Below are 18,689 nucleotides of genomic sequence, written 5' to 3'. Positions count from 1 at the left end.
ACTAACACTTACTATTTATGGTGAATTTTAATAATATCAATTTTTGTTCATTAGCTTCAATTAAGTCTTTGGTCCCTGCTTAAGGTTTACAAAACTTTCCTGCATTACCTGCCTTGCTGATGGTAGAACATAACACTCTCTAAAGATTTACTCAAATTCTTCCCACATAATTTGTTCCTCTGATCTACCTCTGAACTTCTCCAGTTGTTGTCCTCTCCACCACCTTTCTGCTTCACCTTCTAGCATAAAGAAGGCCAGGGATGCACGTCTATTTTCACGACATCTCATTCCATTTAAAACTTTCTATATCTTGATGATCCAGTCTTTAGCAGTTCTGGCATTCACTCCTCCCTTAAACAATGGAGGTTTTAAACTCTGAAATAACTTTAAATGTTTATCCACTTCTGCTCTCACAAGGTCACCTGCCTCAACATTTACACTACTTCCATGAGTGGTAAGAGTGACAGGTGTTGCAATAGATGAAACAGCAGGTGTTGCAGATCCCATCATAGACTTCATCTTTTCTATCATCTGCATCATCATATTCCCTGACATTATATTGGTAGAATCAGTCATTACTGTGCACTGTCTAATCTGGGTATATTGCCTTCCACTGGCATTTCATTTTAAAGATCTTCAGATGACTGACCCTCATCCCTTTCACGAATTCTTTTAGCCATTATATCTGCAATGCATTACATCAATAATTATGCATTTTTGTAATCATGTCCTCCTATTTAGATATAAATTATATATAAGCTAGACTGAAATTAAATAAGTTTACATATAAATCAAATGAACTTAGACGTATTACTAACACTACACTCTCCTAGGCTCTGTAATAAATTCATCAAATTCAATTTAGACAATTCACTTATGCTTCCGTAATTAAATCCTCAGAACCTTAAACATATGCTCTAATACCACTTTTATAATACCCCATAATCCCATTTAACAGTATTGTAGAGTATAACATGTATCACATAACCTTTCCTTGATTTAACATCTGATATAATTCATTTATTCGAAGATTCATATAAAATATTCAAAAAATATTTCATTGGATACATAAAGGGAAGCAGTTAATAATTTAAAATTTCCATAAAGACATTCTTATAGAGCCACTAAGGAAATCCTGATAAAATCCACTTCTGAAATGTTTTCATACCTCACAATTGGACTCACTAATAAATATAACCTTAACATAAAAGAAGAAATAACTTGCATAAATTAATCTGCAACAATCTTCTAATTTCCCTTTCCAGTAATAATAGTTAGTAAGAAAATACTTGTGAGCTATGAGGCTCAATAAATTATGTAAATTAATTAACAGTTAAAATACAATAAAAGGAATAAATCAAAACATTGAAATTATCACTAAAAACATTTTTAAAACATAATTAGCCGAAGGCCTCGCTGAACACTTTGGTCGTGATAAAACTATTGAGGCTGTAGAGTACCGTTTCTTTTAGCCCAGCCTCAAGAAAGATGTGGGTAAAATGGTCAGTATGTGTCACACTTGTCAACTGGCCAAACAACCAAAACAGAACACATGTCTTTACACCCCTTTACAAATTCCCAGCTGTCCATGGCAATATGTCAGCATAGAATTCATCCTAGGTTTACCCAAGACGTTTTATAGGAATGATGGCATATGTGTCATAGTTGACTTTTTCTCGAAGATAGCACATTTTCTACCATGTTCTAAAACTTCTGATGCCTCCCATATTGCCAAATCGTACTTTAATGAGGTTGTCAGATTACATGATTTATCCAAGATCATTGTATCTGATAGGGATGTCAAGCTCATTAATTACTTCTAGAAAACTATCTAGATGAAAATGAGCACCAAACTACAATTCTCCACAGCCTTTCATCCTCAGACTAATGATCAAACTAAAGTGGTCAATAAGAGTTTAGATAATTTGTTGAGATCCTTATTGGGTGAACACATTAAAGATTGGGATTTCAAACTCCCCACGGTTGAATTTGCTTAAAACAATTCTGTAAACCGCTCCACTGATCTAAGTCCTGTTGAAGTTGTATATGTATATGGGTACAAGCCTAGAAAGCCTTTAGATCGCATACCCATGTGTCCAAGTATAGAATTTCTGAGTATGCATCTTCATTTGCATTGCATCTACATGAATTACATAATGAAATTATACACCGAATTGAACATAGCAATGTCAATTATAATCTTCACGCTGATCTTAAACGTAGATTCAAAACATTCGAAGTTGGTGATTCAATGATGGTCTGGATTCGTCCAAAACGGTTTCCGAAATAGACCGTAAAGAAATTACATGTCAAAAGTGCGGAACCATTCAAAATAATCAAGAAAATCACTGATAATGCTTATGTGGTGGGTCTACCTACAGACTTCGATATTAATTCCCTCTGTTAACATTGAAGATTTAATAGCCTATACAGATCCAGAGTTTAACCCACATAATTCACTACAAATTGAGCCTTGTGTGACCCCACCCTGTAAGAGCCCAAACCTTCCTCCACCCCTAAATATTTCAAAAATACCTATCATGGAGACAATTGACATGATTTTTAATGATGAAATTATTTCCACAAAAGAGGGCGGACAAAGAAGGTATTTGATAAGGTGGAGAGGTAAGACAGAGTCAAAGGACACTTGGCTAGAGCGCGAGGAGCTACAATGGATTGATCCAATAGCACTAGAGATTTATGAGAGCACTCGGGATGCGTACTTGACAGAGTCAAGCTCTTTTCCACCCCGGGAGAGAATGATGAGGACATCTAACCATGGAGAGTCTACCAGAGAAGGGGCTGACGATCTACGGCCATGATCGCACCACTTTATTTTTGAGCTATCATTTGTATTCGGTTTATTATTATATGCATATTTTATTTATTATAGGAATTTTTCTATTTTTACCCTCACTTGAGAGAGTAGTTGTTTGTGACCCTTACAGGAACTTTTGTCTTTTATCTTACCATTGTAATTTGGTTATTTATAACCCCTCCTCTTCTTTGGAGAGGGTAATGATGATTATGAAAATATTTTCCTGCACTTGTGTTTTTGTGAGTTGAGAGCTCTTGTGAGAGTTCAAAGTCCCTAGGTGAGGGCAGCGTATTACCTACCAGCCATAGGAAGCGTTCGGGCTCATGGTCCACCTCTTCCACCGACGTCCTCCCCTCTCTTCTCCCTAAACCGTCGGCCACCACCTCCCATCTCCCTCTCTTGGTCGAACCCCCAAACCACCAAACTCTCGGCCGACCCCTCCCTCCACCTCCTTCCCTCTCTCCCTTGGCCGAACTCCACCTAAGCCCTAGGCTAAAACCTCCTCTTCCCTTCCCAACCGCCGACCCCAAACGCTACCCCCTCCAAGCCGTCGGCCACAATACCCCCTCCCATGCCTCCAAATTTCAAATCTCTAAATTGATGTCTTCTATTAATAACGCATTTTAAATTAATAATGTTTTTAAATTTAGATTCCAATCTATCGGAATTTAAATTTTCTTTCCTAAAATAGGATGAGTTATATTAATAAAGTCCCTCCAATCAAGGCCCTTTAAATTTGAATTTAAATTGAAAAGATAATTTATATTAAATTCTCTTTTTTAATTTAAGTTAGCTTAGATGGAAAATTTAATTAAATCCCCTCCAATATTCTTTAATGCATGTGGGCCCCTCCCCTTTCCCTCTTGGCCCCCACTCCTCTCTCTCTCTCTCATCTAATTAGTAGGCCATTAAAGCTCCCTAATTAAGTCTTCAATTTCCCAATCACCTCCACCCTGTTGGCTAAAATTAATTTCGAAAATATTGAACTTACTTCCCTCCCAATTCAAATTCAAAATCTAAAATTAAATCCCCTCCTTCCCCTCCAAATCTTACCTTTATTTCTCTATTTTTTTCCTCCCAAATTAATCCCGCTAAACCTGAAGTTGCTGTTCAGAAATTTCAACAACATTATCCTGTTGTCCCGCCTCCCTTAATCACCGAATTTGTTGTCCAAGAGTAGATCAAATTGCTGTCCAACAATTTCAAAAATTCTTCTTGATTGTCCTGTTGTCCAGAAGGTTACAGTTTGTTTTCCATAAATTTCAGCAAGTTCCCCCTGCTGTCCTGCTATCCGCAAGTCCCTCGTTTGTTGTCAAGAAGTTCCAGCACCTTGTAAGTTGTTGTCTCCTGATGTATGGTTGATCCAAAACACAATCACGACTTTGTTTCGACGATCAAGGGCTGATTGACATTCTCTGATCGCCGTTCCTCAACATTGATCTTGAGAACAACCAATCTGTTGAAGACTACTTGGAGAGAATCCTCTTCTCCCTCCCCACCGGTATCGACCAACAACACCCTCCAGTTCAGTGGCGACTTTATTCCAATTCCTGACAAACGTGAACTCTCGTCCAAGTCTTATCTCTTTTAAGTTTTCCTTCAATTGTGACATCATAAAGATTATGTAAGTTTTCTCCATTTCCACCAATCATCAATGAGTTGAGTGACAAATTTTATATAGTGACTATTTTGAATGTTAATTTAGAGATTTCTATCAAAAGCCTCACATTAAGCAAAATTGGATTTGATTGGCTATTTTTATATTCTAAATCTTTGTTGTGTAATTTATTGCTTGATCTAAATCATTATTTTATTATTTTCAATCACCGTTTAAATCAAAGAAGTTGACTAATTGCTCTTGCTCTTTCTAAAGGCATATAATTTCAAAAGCAAAACATCAACATACGCATTTAGTCCTACATCATCTGGTATCAGAGCATGTTTGCATTTAGGTGCCTATTAGAAAATTTTTTGTACATGATTAGCATCTAAATCACATCCTGCGCGCATTAAAATTTACTTGCATATTATCATATTATTTTTCTTTCACATCTGTATAGTTCTGAATCACTCTTAGACATAGGATGGACCCAAAACAAATTCACGAGACTTTAGATCTGTTGGTAGGTCAAATGAACACGATCAGTCAACAACTTAGAAAAAATCAAGCTGACCTACCCAAGCTCTGTCGCCAAACAACGTAATGATTTGACACACTAGATCGAGTTAGGAATCACCATACACCTTACACACCTTCTAAGCCTCCTTCCATGTATGGGGAAGACATCTTACTGAATGAGGGACACCCCCCATGCCCCTTATCAAGCTCCCCAGTATGATCATGACCTTAATAACGATCCTGATACACCCCTGTTGAAAAAAATTAAGCTCGATGCCCCAACCTTTGACGATACTCTCGATCCCCAGCTCTTTCTGGACTGGATCAAGGGTATGGATAGTTGTTACTTTCTTTAAACATATCTGAGGCTAGAAATGTTAGATTTGCTGAAATGAAACTCACGGGTAGGGCTAGTCAATATTGGGCCAACCTAGAAAGTCTTAAGGAATCCTGCAACAAGTATCCCATCACTAATTGGCCTTCAATGAAACGTGAGCTAAAACAAAAGTATTTGCCTCCCTCGTATTTCCCTAAACTCCTAGATATGTGGAATAGGTTGACCCAAGGCAATAAACCGGTAAAGTAATATATTGTAACCTTTGACGATTACCTAATTCGCTGCAAGGGTGAGACCTCTACTACACCCGTGCAAATTATGTCCATGTTTCGTATCGGGTTGCGCGAGGACCTGCGCAACAAACTGTTTACCAGTAGTGTCACTACTCTTGAAAATACGTACAGCTTAGTCTTAGACCAAGAGAAGACCCGTCCCCAACACCCTAGTCGACACCAAGATTCTAGACCCTTCTACAAACCTTGCAGTGGATCGGCCACTCATCACTCCATTTCCCAGTCGACTCCAAGTAACACTAACCAACCATCTTTTGGTCCTTCTACACCCCGTCCTGACTTTAGGGGCAAGCCTCCAACCCCTAATACTCCTACATCACACCCAGGGACCAAGTGTTTTTGATGCCAGGGGTATGGGTGAATCTCTTCCCAGTGTTCTAGCCCTTATAAAATCACCATTATTGAGGAGATCACTAAAGATGAGCTTGAACCCGAGGCTGACCAAATTCACCAAGTTAAAGATAATGGTGAATTTTTGAGGAGGATGATTACAATGCTGTCATCCACAGTATACAAAAAGTAGACACTTCTCTCATATGCGAGGTGAGATATGCAATGTCACACAACTTATTGCCATTGATGATTGGCGTAAGACTTCACTCTTTCACACCTACACCAAAATTAAAGATAAAAACTGTAAAGTCATAGTGGATAATGTCAATTGCATCAATGATATCTCCTCCGACATGATGTCTAAACTTAGTATATATGTCGTTCCTCACCCTAAACCCAACAAGGTAGCTTGAGTCAACGCCACTGCCTTAGAGGTGAAAGAACGAAGTCTCATACCCATCTCATTCGCTGACTATAAGGAGAATGTGTGGTGTGATGTTCTGGTGATGGATGTTGGACAAATCATCCTAGTGCGTCCTTAGCTCTTTCATAATGATGTTCACATTTATGGGCGTTCAAACACCTGTAAGTGTCACACTTATCATTTGACCAAACAACGAAAATAAAACACAGGTCATTACACCCCTTTACCAGTTCTCAGTTGTCCATGACAAGATGTCAGCATGGACTTCGTCCTAGGTTTACCCAAGATGTTTCGTATGAATGATGTCATATGTGTCGTAGCTGACCGCTACTCCAAGATGGCACATTTCCTACCCTGTTCTCCAAGAAGGCACATTTCCTACCATCTTCTCCAAGGTCGTCAGATTACACGGTTTACCCAAGACCATTATATCTGATAGAGATGTCAAGTTCACTAGTTACTTCTAGAAAATTCTCTGGATGAAAATGGGCATCAAACTATAATTCTCCACAGCCTTTCATCCAAACTGATGGCAAAACTGAAGTGGTCAATAGGAGTTTAGATAACTTGTTTAGATCCTTAGTGGGTGAGCACATTAAAGATTGGGATTCCAAACTCCCCACGGCTGAATTTGCTTATAACAATTCTGTAAACCGCTCCACTGGTCTGGGTCCTGTTGAAGTTGTATATGGGTACAAGCCTAGACAGTATTTAGATCTCATACCCATGTGTCCTAAGTATAGAATTTCTGAGTTTGCATCTTTATTTCCATCACATTTGTATGAATTACATAAAGAAATTATACGCCGAATTGAACAGAGAAGTGAAAATTATAAGCTTCATGTTGATCTTAAACGTAGATTCAAAACATTCGAAGTTAGTGATTCAGTGATGGTCCGGATTCGTTCATAATGGTTTTCGAAAGGTATCGTTAAGAAATTACATGCCAAAAGTGAGAAACCATTCAAAATAATCAAGAAAATCAATGATAATGCCTATGTGGTGGGTCTGCCTACAGACTTCGATATTATTTTCCTCTTTTAACATTAAAGATTTAGTAGTCTATGAAGTTCCAAAGTTTAACCCACCTAATCCACTACAAACTGAGTCTTGTGTGACCCCACCCTGTGAGAACACAAACCTTCCACTCCCAAATATTTACAAAATACCTATCACGAAGATAGTTGATATGATTCTGAGTGAAGAAATCATTTCCACAAAAGAGGGTGGACGAATAAGATATTTGATAAGGTGGAGAGGTAAGTCAGAGTCAGAGGACACTTGACTAGAGCACGAGGAGCTACAACGGATTGATCCAGATGCACTAGAGATTTATGAGAGCACTAGGGATGCATATTTGATGGAGTCGAGCTCTTTTCCACCCCGGGAGAATGATGAGACAATCCGAGCATGGAGAGTCTACCAGAAAAAGGGTCAACGATCTACAGCCACGATCACGCCACTTTATTTTTTAGCTAACATTTGTATTCAGTTTATTATTATATGCATATTTTATTTATTATCGCAATTTTTCTATTTTTACCCTCACTTGAGAGAGTAGTTGTTTGTGGCCCTTAGGGGCACTTTTGTCTTTTATCCTATCATTATAATTTGGCTATTTATAATCCCTCCTCTTCTTTGGAGAGGGTAATGAAGATTATGAAAATATTTTCCTGCACTTGTGTTTTGGCGAGTTGAGAGCTCTTGTGAGAGTTCAAAGTCCCTAGGTGATGGCAGTGTATTACCCACCTAGATTTAAACGAGAATTTGACTTTTAATAGGACACAATGGAGAAAAAGGATTCATGTAGCCGACCCCACGTAGTGGGATAAAGGCTTGATGTTATTGTTGTTGTTGTAAAATAGGATGAGTTATATTAAGAAAGTCCCTCCAATCAAGGCCCTTTAAATTTGAATTTAAATTAAAAAGATAATTTATATTAAATTCTCTTTTTTAATTTAAGTTGGCTTAGATGAGAATTTTAATTAAATCCCCTCCATTCTTATTTAATGCATGTGGGCCCCTCCCCTTTCCCTCTTGGCCGCCCCCTCCTCTCTCATCTAATTAATAGGCCATTAAAGCTCCCCAATTAAGCCTTCAATTTCCCAATCACCTCCACCCTGCTAGCTGAAATTAATTTCGAAAATATTGAATTTACTTCCCTCCCAAATTCAAATTCAAAATCTAAAATTAAATCCCCTCCTCCTTCCCCTCCAAATCTTACCTTTATTTCTCTAATTTTTTCCTCCCAAATTAATCCTGCTAAACCTGAAAGTTGTTGTCCATAAATTTCAGCAACATAATCCTGTTGTCCCGCCTCCCTTAATCACCGAATTGCTATCCGAGAGTATATCAAATTGATGTCCAACAATTTCAAAAATTCCTCTTCCTATCCTGTTGTTCGGAAGGTTACAATTTGTTGTCCAGAAATTTCAGCAAGTTCCCTGATGTCCTGCTATCTGCAAGGCCCCCGTTAGCTGTCCAGAAGTTCCAGCACCGTGTAAGTTGTTGTCCCCTCATGCATGGTTGATCCAGAACACGATCACGACTTTGTTTTTGACGATCAAGGGCTGATTGACATCCTCTGATCACTGTTCTTCGACATTGATCTTGAGAACGACCAATCCGTTGAAGACTACGTGGAGAGAATCCTCTTCTCCCTCCCCATCGCTATCGACCAACAACACCCTCCCCTTCAGTGGCGACTTTATTTCAAATCCTGACAAAGCTGAACTCTCGTCCAAGTCTTATCTCTTTTAAGTTTTCCCTCAATTGTGCATCATAAAGATTATGTAAGTTTTCTCCGTTTCCACCAATCATCAATGAGTTGAGTGAGAGATTTTACATAGTGACATTTCTGAATGTTAATTTAAAGATTTCTATCGAAAGCCTCACATTAAGCAAAAGCTGATTTGATTGGCTATTTTTATGTTCTAAATCTTTGTTGTGTAATATATTGTTTGATCTAAATCATTGTTTTATTGTTTTCAATCACTGTTTAAATCAAGGAAGTTGACTAATTGTTCTTGCTCTTTCAAAAGGCATATCGTTTCAAAAGCAAAACATCAACATACGCATTTAGTCCTATATCACACCTTTTCAATATTATTAATTACTAATACTAATGTTATCTTAACAAAAATTAAAAAGAAGTATTTAAACTGATTATTACCTAAATTTCTTGGCGTTACACTTTCATTATGATATAAGCTGTATCTTCTAAAAAAATTATTAAATTATACAAACTAATAGCCACGTGCAATTTGAGCGTACCACAGGCATCTAGCATAAAAGTACTGTGTTTGACTATCTCAAAGTATATAGCATAAAAATAATGTCAGTTTAAGAGCATTACCAGAAGATATTGAGAAGGTAATCATATCTGAGATAGCATAAGAAGTGACAGGCATGAAGCTTACCGTCTTTCCTTCCAAATGCATTTTTGCAGCCTTCACATCGACAGCTAAAAGAGCATCCGACTCCACCCTTCGATGGAAAACATACATACAAATCAAACAATAGATAGCATTAATAGTTCTGTGATAGTTAAAAGTAGATGCAAAACCTGATAGCATTCACAGTATTTCTTCAGGCAATTTGACTTCTTGCAATTACACCCTCTTTTATGCCTTGCAGAAGCTGGTGTCTTGTTGCTTTCTTCCTATTGGGCATCATAAAGAAGCTTATAGAATTACAAACCTAGCAAACATTTAAGAAAGGAGGAAATTAAAAAAATAAGCTTGAAATTTTTTATTCGTACCCCCATTTCCTGATCATGCTCAGATGTTCTAATAACTTTAGGGGCAAATGCAAGAGGATTACGAGATTCAATCTGCTTGCGGGTAGTAAGAACAGTCTCTTCATGGACGGGTTTATTTAAGCATCCTTGACATGAACATGGCTCAACACAATATACTCCAGCAGCAAAGCACTCACAGTATCTGCTCAAGATATATAAATGAGATATGAAGTAAATAGTCTCATTAAAAAAATAATTACCTTCAGCTAATAAACAATAAAACTTAGCTGTGAAGCAAAGATCAAAATTCCGCCAAAGAAAAGAAATCATACAAAACTTGAACTGAATCCACAAAGGAAACCAAATCAACAGGCATAAATTGACGATATTCACATAGCAGAGCTTGTAGGAGGCAAATGTGAAAAGGTTCTAAAATAGGTAAATCTAAAACGGATGATATTCACATAGAAGAGCTTCTAGAAGTGTAAAGAGGTGAAGGTTCTAAAAGAGGAAAATGACTAGTTCTTGTAAGCTACGCACATGCAATGAAAATTAACAAACTAATGGTCGACTTATTTGAACCCATTGAAGCCACGAGTAACTTAGAAACCATTCATTAAAAAAATTGCAGCCTGATTATTTTTTGTCCACTTGATTCAGAGGCAGAATAAGATACAGTTATTCTTGATAATGCATTATTGAGAATATAGTATGCCTCATGAAAAGAGAAGGTGGAGAAATCTGAGAGTTACAATTAAAAGACTTGGTTTAAAGGTTTTTTTAATCAGAAACCACAACAAGAGCTTGTGGGAAAAATCATCAAGTATTGATAGTTAGCTCAGCAAATATCAGCACTATTAAGTCAATATTTAAGCCGCGAAGTGGAACCATACAACAACAACAAACATTTTTCCCACTACATGTGGTCGGTTGCATGAATCCTTTTTTTGTATTGTGCCCTATTAAGAATCAAATTATCATTGAAATCTAATAAAAAAAAGTCATTCTAATATTTTCTAACCAAGCATTTTTAGGTATACCTAAACCTTTCTTAATATACACCATATGTAATACATCTACTCTCCTAACAAGATCATAAAAAGATCGATATTTTATGTGATCAAACTATCCAAGATAACTCTCTAATCTTATCTGCCACTGGAGTTACTCTAAATTGTGGAACCATGAAATAGGAAATTAATCTTATTATTATATCGGTAAGAAAGTAATTTTATGTAATTCTGAATTTAAGAGAATGAAAAGAAATGAAAAAACTTACAGCTTCAAGCATTTGGACTTCTTGCAGTTGCATCGCCTGCAGCCTTCATTTTCACCACTATTTTCTGTCTTACGCCTGTTTATCAAGGTTCAGGAGTTTCAACAGTATCCCCTTAGCTCACAAAGAAGAAAGTGAAAGTGAAGGGAAAAGGTGCCAGGTGGTATCCCATAGGACCCATACCTTTTCTTTTTAGGGCTAGTTGATTCTTCAATCCCAAGTGCAGGTATCAATGAAACATCAGAATGCACAGCCTGACTGTCATGAAGTTCACTGCCATTAGGATCAGGACTTTGGTGAGGATCTGAGAGCTTAAATGACTGGTTTTCTCCAGCTATTGCCGGGGAAAAAGGGCGCATAGAACAAGGCCTACTGATAAATTCTCTCCCAGGAGTCTTAGTTTTCTGTGAAATTGGCCTATCCTTCGAAGTTCTTGCAAGAGCATTCAAATGTAACCCAATACCAGGTAAAACATATGGGACTGGAGTTTTAGAGGTCTTTGAAGACACTAGCTGTCGATTTTCTGAATTAGGTTTTGCATTGATTGGCAAACTAATAGATGGAGGAGCATTAGAGTTGTTATGAATATTCTTTTTAGAAACTCCAGCCGCCTCAAAAACAAGGCAACGCCTTCTCACTCCCCGATGTTGCTGAGAGTCAACCTAAACAAAAGAGATGAGCTTTTAAACTTTCTATCCGACATAATTCAAAGAGAATGAAAAATGAAACAATAACCCATCAAAAAAATTATACAAACTTAAAATCCAACAAAAATAGGAAGAGACTAAGGGTACTGCAGCTGCTTAACTGTATATTGTTGCACTTAAGTAATTCTTTTGAAAGAAGTTGCGACTATTATATATATTTTTCCTTTTGAACAAGTCTATCAACAAGTTCGTATAACTATCACACTCTAGTCGATCTAGCAGTAAAAAATTGTTTCTCATTATAACTCAAAAACAGCATGAAAGTTGCAGCTAAATATAAATGCAGCTTCGATTTGAAAAACAAAAGAAAAGAAAAAGCACACCGAAATGAATTCTAAACTTCAAATGTCAAGTATTATAAGGGTATTTCATAATGTATTTATAAATCAAATGGAGTTGAAGGTTCTGAGTTATGAGGTATTAAACGGACTATAGTGACTATTCAAAAAACATCTTAAAAAGCATCAAAAGAAGAAATATTTAGTATTTTCTTTTTCAAACTTTTTTTTTTCTTTTTCCTTCAAAGATTTGCTATCAAATTGAAATATTTACAATTTACTTATTATTTGCATCAAGTGGAAAACTAAATGCCATAAATCATCAAACTTAAGCAGTGACGACACAAGTTAAACCAGAAGATAGAAACATTAAGATTTTTGCACCGTATCTATTTTGTATGAAAAGGATATTTTATGGTATCACATAAACCTTCCCCAATGTGTTGCTAAAAATATACTGCAGAAATTGTGGGACATAAAACCTCAATAAATCACTTCTAATATGGAACAGAGCAATGTGAAGCATTCCACATTTGCAATTCTTTCACTAAATACATTTGGGCACCGGATAGCGGAGTGATTTGGCAATTAGTTATTTTATCAAGTACTTCATGTTTATCATGTCATATCAGCAGGATGAATGAAATAGGTCAAATACTATGATGCACCGACACTCCGCTTAAAGAGGGTATGCAGTGTCGGACAAGGACACGCTTTGGACACGGCATGGACACGTGTCCGACACGGCATTGGAGTGTCGCAATTTAAAAAATTAAAATCGGACACGCGTGTCCGGTTACTAAATGAGGTATCGCTAGGTACATGCTCGGTATCACTAGGTACATGCTCGGTACCGCTCAGTACATGCTCGGTACTGCTAGGTACATGCTCGGTACCGCTCAGTATATGCTCGGTACTGCTCAATATATTCTCGGTACCGCTAGGTACATGTTCGGTACTGCTAGGTACATGCTCGGTACCGCTTAGTACATGCTCGTTACTGCTCAATATATGCTCGGTACATGCTCGGTACTGTTAGGTACATGCTCGATACCGCTCAGTACCGCTAGATACATGCTCGGTACCACTCGGTATCTTCTCATACAAACAAACAACTTACGAACTTTAAAAACAAGCAGAACTTCAAAATTACTCTTACAATAAAATTTTGTTATGGGGGCGCTGCCCCCGGAAACCCCCGCAGGGGCGCTGCCCCTTGACCCTGCGACCTTGCAGATCGGCCTGGACGATCTCCAATCGGCCCGGACGATCCTGGGAAAATGTCACTTTTCCCAGCAGCTACAGCAACAGCAAAGGAACGAGGTCTCACAATCAACGAGTCAATATAATTGGTATCCATTTAAGACCTTTGAAATATCAGGCTGCTTCACTCATGAATAGATGAGGGATGCTCTGCATGAGTCAATTATACAAAAAACCGGCAATACATCAGAGGTAGATTCTATTAAAATGATGAGCAGTCGAGGAACGAGGGCGATTTGAATTATTATTTTCTAAACAAGAAACAAATGTTTCCTTAACAGAAAAAACTGTGCAATTACAAACAAATAAGACAGTTTCCTTAAATCTCCTCTCTAACTCTCATATGCCTTGAGACTTCCCCTTAGAATTCTCCTAAAACAAATTTCTCCCTACTTATCTACAACTCTATTGCACCAATCTAGCCATGTTTGCTCTTATATGGCATTCCTTTATATAGACAGTGAATGTTAGTTACAAACACAAATACAAAATTCATAAGAATAAGATGTAAACTCTATTACAAAAGTTCATAAGCTAAAGCTTCCAAATGTTACAAGGAGGTCAACTTCAGACAGTTGGGGTGAAGCTAACATTGTAACTATTTGACAACATTATTCTTGACCACAAAGCTACTCTACTCATGAGTTCCTCCCAAATCTTCTCAGTTTCAACCAATTTCTCTCTGTTAAATACCAGTCCTCTCGACATTCCACTGCAGCTTCCCAATCCTTTGTTGGCCATCTACTTGACTTCTCAACAAGTCAATAGATTGCTATATCACCCCCACTTTAGTTGGTTATCCTACAAAAAATCAAAGAAAAAGAAACTCGAATCAAAAGCCCCCAAAATCGCTAAAACTCCAGGACACCCTTTGCCCTTCATGTCTCGTGCAAATTGAAATTAGACCCAACTAACTGAATCCTCCCAACAACTTTGTCCTAACATGTGAAGTCCCTTGCACACCGCTTTTAATCACATTTTAAGGAGATGGTAACAAGGACATCACATAGTCACCTCCCCTTTTTCCATCTCCAAAAACTAGTCACCTGCAAGCTTTCCTCTCCATCACAATCATAACCAAGTACAACCATGGTTGCGAGTCCACTGCTTCACCTACTTCAACCAAGAGCCACCACAACCATAAGCTGTCACAATCCAACCCAATATAACCCACAGACATGATAGGTCATATCGTGTTAGATGATGACAGATCAAGCCCAACATCTAATTTGAAGAACCTTTCAGATTTTTTAATTATTAAAAGATGGCAGAGCTACTAATTAATTGCCAAAAAATAGAAATTGCTCATCCACAAGTTTCCTTTTCATTCATCTTAAATATATACATAACAAAATCTCTACAATACAATACATGGCTACAAACAGAAACAAAAAAAACAGAAAATAGCCATGGCTATACAAAATTAGAAACCATTCAAATACTTATACAGACTCGGACTATCAGAACCTGCAATCCCAGCTGTTGAACTAGCTTCATAGCCTTGCACTGACCTGAAAAGAATGCATAATAGGTGAGCCAACCCAACTTAGCAGGTCACACCCACCAATCTAGTTTTTCAATATTTAACCCAAATTTATCTAACTGAAATTAGAGAAACTTTGTATAAGATATAAATAAACAAGCACTAATATATCAAAATAGAAATTAACAAATTCCTCCCATACTCTTCTAACTCTCAGTGCTAGCATATCAAAAAATAGACCCCTGTAAATTCCAAATACTTCTTAGCACATCAAATATTCAAAAATTTAAGCCATTGTAACTCCCGGTGTTTTCAACACAATAGATATTCATCCCAACATCAGAATCAAAGCCATACATGGGGTCCTGGTTGGGTACCCATTGGGTACACATGCTTTACTCGGATGGGATTTTCCCACCCACGCCCACCCATGGTGACTTTCGGGATGTTATACTCACCCACTTTTCATACTTTTTAAACTCAATCTGCCACGAACTGATGGCCTTGAAGCTTATTTCCCTTTGCTCTGATTGCAAACTTTCAAGCCGCATATTAGAATTTATCGTAGTCGCAGTGTGGTTAAGTGTTGCACACTACGTAGTGAGGATTGCAGTAATATAAGATATACGGTGATTAACATTATAAATCGATTTATCCCCCGTTGTTGAGTACCCACCCATACCCACCCACAAGGTCATGGGCGTACCCATACCCGGTTCTGAATTCAGAACTCCTCAAAAATCATGCACTAAAGCAAATAAACACATGTATAGTTGCATTTCAATTAAAAAAAATCATCATAACAGAATATTATAGAGTGCGAAATAAGTATATTTAAGTATTGACATAAGTTATTCGTTGTTTAGGGTTTCAAATAAGTGCTCCTTGGTGTTATTTCATTGTATCACGAAGAAGCATAGTTTTGATTGTCATGCCTCAAGATAGATAATTTTTATTCATTAGAGGATAAGCATAAACACTGTCGTTGACAGGTCCCAAGTCCTGGATGAGAAAAGTGGAGAGTTACGTTAGGTAGTCGACAGCCAACGTAAAACTTGTCGAATAATCATAACATTAATCTTTTAAAAAATTGTGTTACTGCTAGGGCATCCCCTGGAAGCGACGTGATGTATGGCTTGAATATAGAGACAAATGTGCAAGGACTGCTGCACCGGCGCTCAAGTGCAATAATAAATAGGTAAGGGTTCCCACATCAAGGATGGATGTAGGCAAAGAAGCTAGTCCATGAAACTAAAATTAGGATAGGAACTTGGAATATAGACTCTCTTACAGGAAAATTAATGGAATTAATAAATATTATGATTCATAGGAAGATAAATATTTTGTGCATTCAGGAATCTAAATGGGTTGAAAAGAAAGCTAAGAAGATTAATAGTTTATGATATAAATTATGGTATTCATGTAGAAGTCGTACTAGAAATGGTGTAGGTGTGGTTATAGATAAAAATTTGAAGGATAATGTTATAAAAATAAACAGAATTGGAGTAGAATTATAGCTTTAAAAATTGTTGTTTATGCTAAGATTATTAATATTATAAATGTTTATGCTCCTCAATAGGTTTGGATATGAGTCAAAATTAAAATTTTGGAATGACTTAGAAGAATTAATACAAAATATACCTCTTGAAAAAAGAGTTTTTATTGAAATATATTTAAATGGACATGTAAGTAGAGAGGTAGATGATTTTAAAATCATTCATAGTGACTATGGGTTTGGAACGACAACTGAAAGTGGTAAGACTATATTAGATTTTCTTTAGCTTATGATTTCTTAATAGCTAATACCTTACTTAAGAAAATAGATTAGCATTTTATCACTTATAAAAATGGATATAATAAAACTCAGATTAATTATTTTCCTATAAGAAAATTAGATCGTTTAGATTGCAAAGATTATAAAGTTATTCCGAGTGAAAATTTATGTACGGATGTACCCAACATCGATTATTAGTTTTGGACTTTAAGATAAATAGAAAAAAAAATAAAAGATAAAGTAAAATAATTTTCTAGAATTAGATGGGGCATTTAAAGAATATTAATAAAAGTATTTTTTAGAGTAAGATTTTAGATCTTAAGATTTTGTCTGTGCATGAGGATGTCAATATTATGTGGAAAAAAATGTCTTGTAATATTAAGAATATTGCAAAAGATGTGCTTGGAGTTTCAAAGGGAAAAGCTCCTAATAATAAAAATAATTGGTGGTGGAATCCAAATGTGCAATAAAAAATAAAAAAATAAGAAGATTTGTTATAAAAATTAGTTTAGAAGTAAAAATTCTGATAATTGGGAAAGTTATAAAGAGACTCATAAGGAATCTAAGAAAGGCATTTGTGATGCAAAGAGCTTAGCTTTTAATGATTTATATAATAGATTAAATACTAAGAAGGGAGAAAGATATATGTATAAGTTAGCCAAAAAAAAGAGATTGGAGCAGTAAGGATCTAGTTCAAAGTAAAGTATATTAATGATGAAGTTCAAAAAATACTTTTCTTCGAAGATGATATTTAACAAAGGTGGATGAGGTATTTTGCTTAATGAAAAATATGAAAATACGATTGACTTTAGTGACTTTATCACCCTAAATGAAAATAAAGATTTTTGTTTTATATCGGCGTATAAGTAAAACCGAAGTTAGAGAGGCTTTCAAGAAAATGAAGTGTGGAAAAGCTGTTGGACCTGATGATATTCCAATAGAGATGTGAAAATGCTTAGGAGATGAAAAAATTTCTTGGCTTACTACTTTTTAATACTGTTTTGAAGACTAAAAAGATGTCAGATCAATGAAGAATGAGTGTGTTAACTCTTATTTTTAAGAACAAAGGTGATGCACAAGAATGTGCGAATTATAGAGGAATTATGTTAATGTGTCATATTTTAAAACTATGGGAGCGAGTTATAGAGCGTAGGTTGCGGCGTGATACTAATGTTTAATCAATTTGGATTCATGTCGGGCAGGTCTATTATGGAAGCCATACATTTATTGAGATGTTTGATGGAGAAATAAAGAGAGAATAAGAAGGATCTACATATGATATTTATTTATTTAGAGAAACCATATGATAAAATTTCAAAAGAAGAGCCATGGAGAGTTCTTGAAAAGAAATGAGTTAATAATACATATATTCAAGTCATTAAAGATGTGTATGCATGAGCTATTACTTGTGTGACACCTCGTTCCCTTACTGTTCCTCTCTGGCTTTGGATTTTCCTCCCAGAATTGTCCGGGACGATAGTGAGATCGGCCAGGCCGATTTGCACTGTTCAAAATATCGTCCTAAAACAAGTTCTGGGAACCGTCCAGGACGATCGATTTTGGTCTGATCGTCCTGGGACGATTTGGCGATCGGCTGGCTTGGATTTTCCTCCCAGAATTGTCCGGGACGATAGTGAGATCGGCCAGGCCGATTTGCACTGTTCAAAATATCGTCCTGAAACAAGTTCTGGGAACCGTCCAGGACGATCGATTTTGGTCTGATCGTCCTGGGACGATTTGGCGATCGGCCGGGCCGATCAGCTTAAGGATATATGAAAATCAGCTCGTTTTGATGAGAGAGAAAATCATTTTTAAATCAAAATATCTGATTTTAGAGAGAGAAAG

At 36.7% G+C, this 18,689-nt stretch overlaps 1 protein-coding gene across 1 annotated transcript in view; it reads right to left on the bottom strand.

Moving 5' to 3' along the window:
- Positions 1-18,689, bottom strand: part of LOC110102452 (protein tesmin/TSO1-like CXC 3) — a 43,729-nt gene that overhangs the window by 10,644 nt on the left and 14,396 nt on the right. Inside the window, exons 4-8 of the mRNA XM_020830795.2 lie at positions 11,523-12,001; positions 11,343-11,417; positions 10,085-10,265; positions 9,890-9,985; positions 9,744-9,810 (exon numbers count right to left, since the gene is read on the bottom strand). Coding sequence (XP_020686454.1) covers positions 9,744-9,810; positions 9,890-9,985; positions 10,085-10,265; positions 11,343-11,417; positions 11,523-12,001 — 898 coding nt within the window. The remainder of the gene's footprint in view (positions 1-9,743; positions 9,811-9,889; positions 9,986-10,084; positions 10,266-11,342; positions 11,418-11,522; positions 12,002-18,689) is intronic.

This window comes from Dendrobium catenatum, unplaced genomic scaffold (genome assembly GCF_001605985.2).
Source record: "Dendrobium catenatum unplaced genomic scaffold, ASM160598v2 fragScaff_scaffold_716, whole genome shotgun sequence".
Lineage (NCBI taxonomy): Eukaryota > Viridiplantae > Streptophyta > Magnoliopsida > Asparagales > Orchidaceae > Dendrobium > Dendrobium catenatum.
This window is presented reverse-complemented; position numbering and strand designations above follow the sequence as displayed.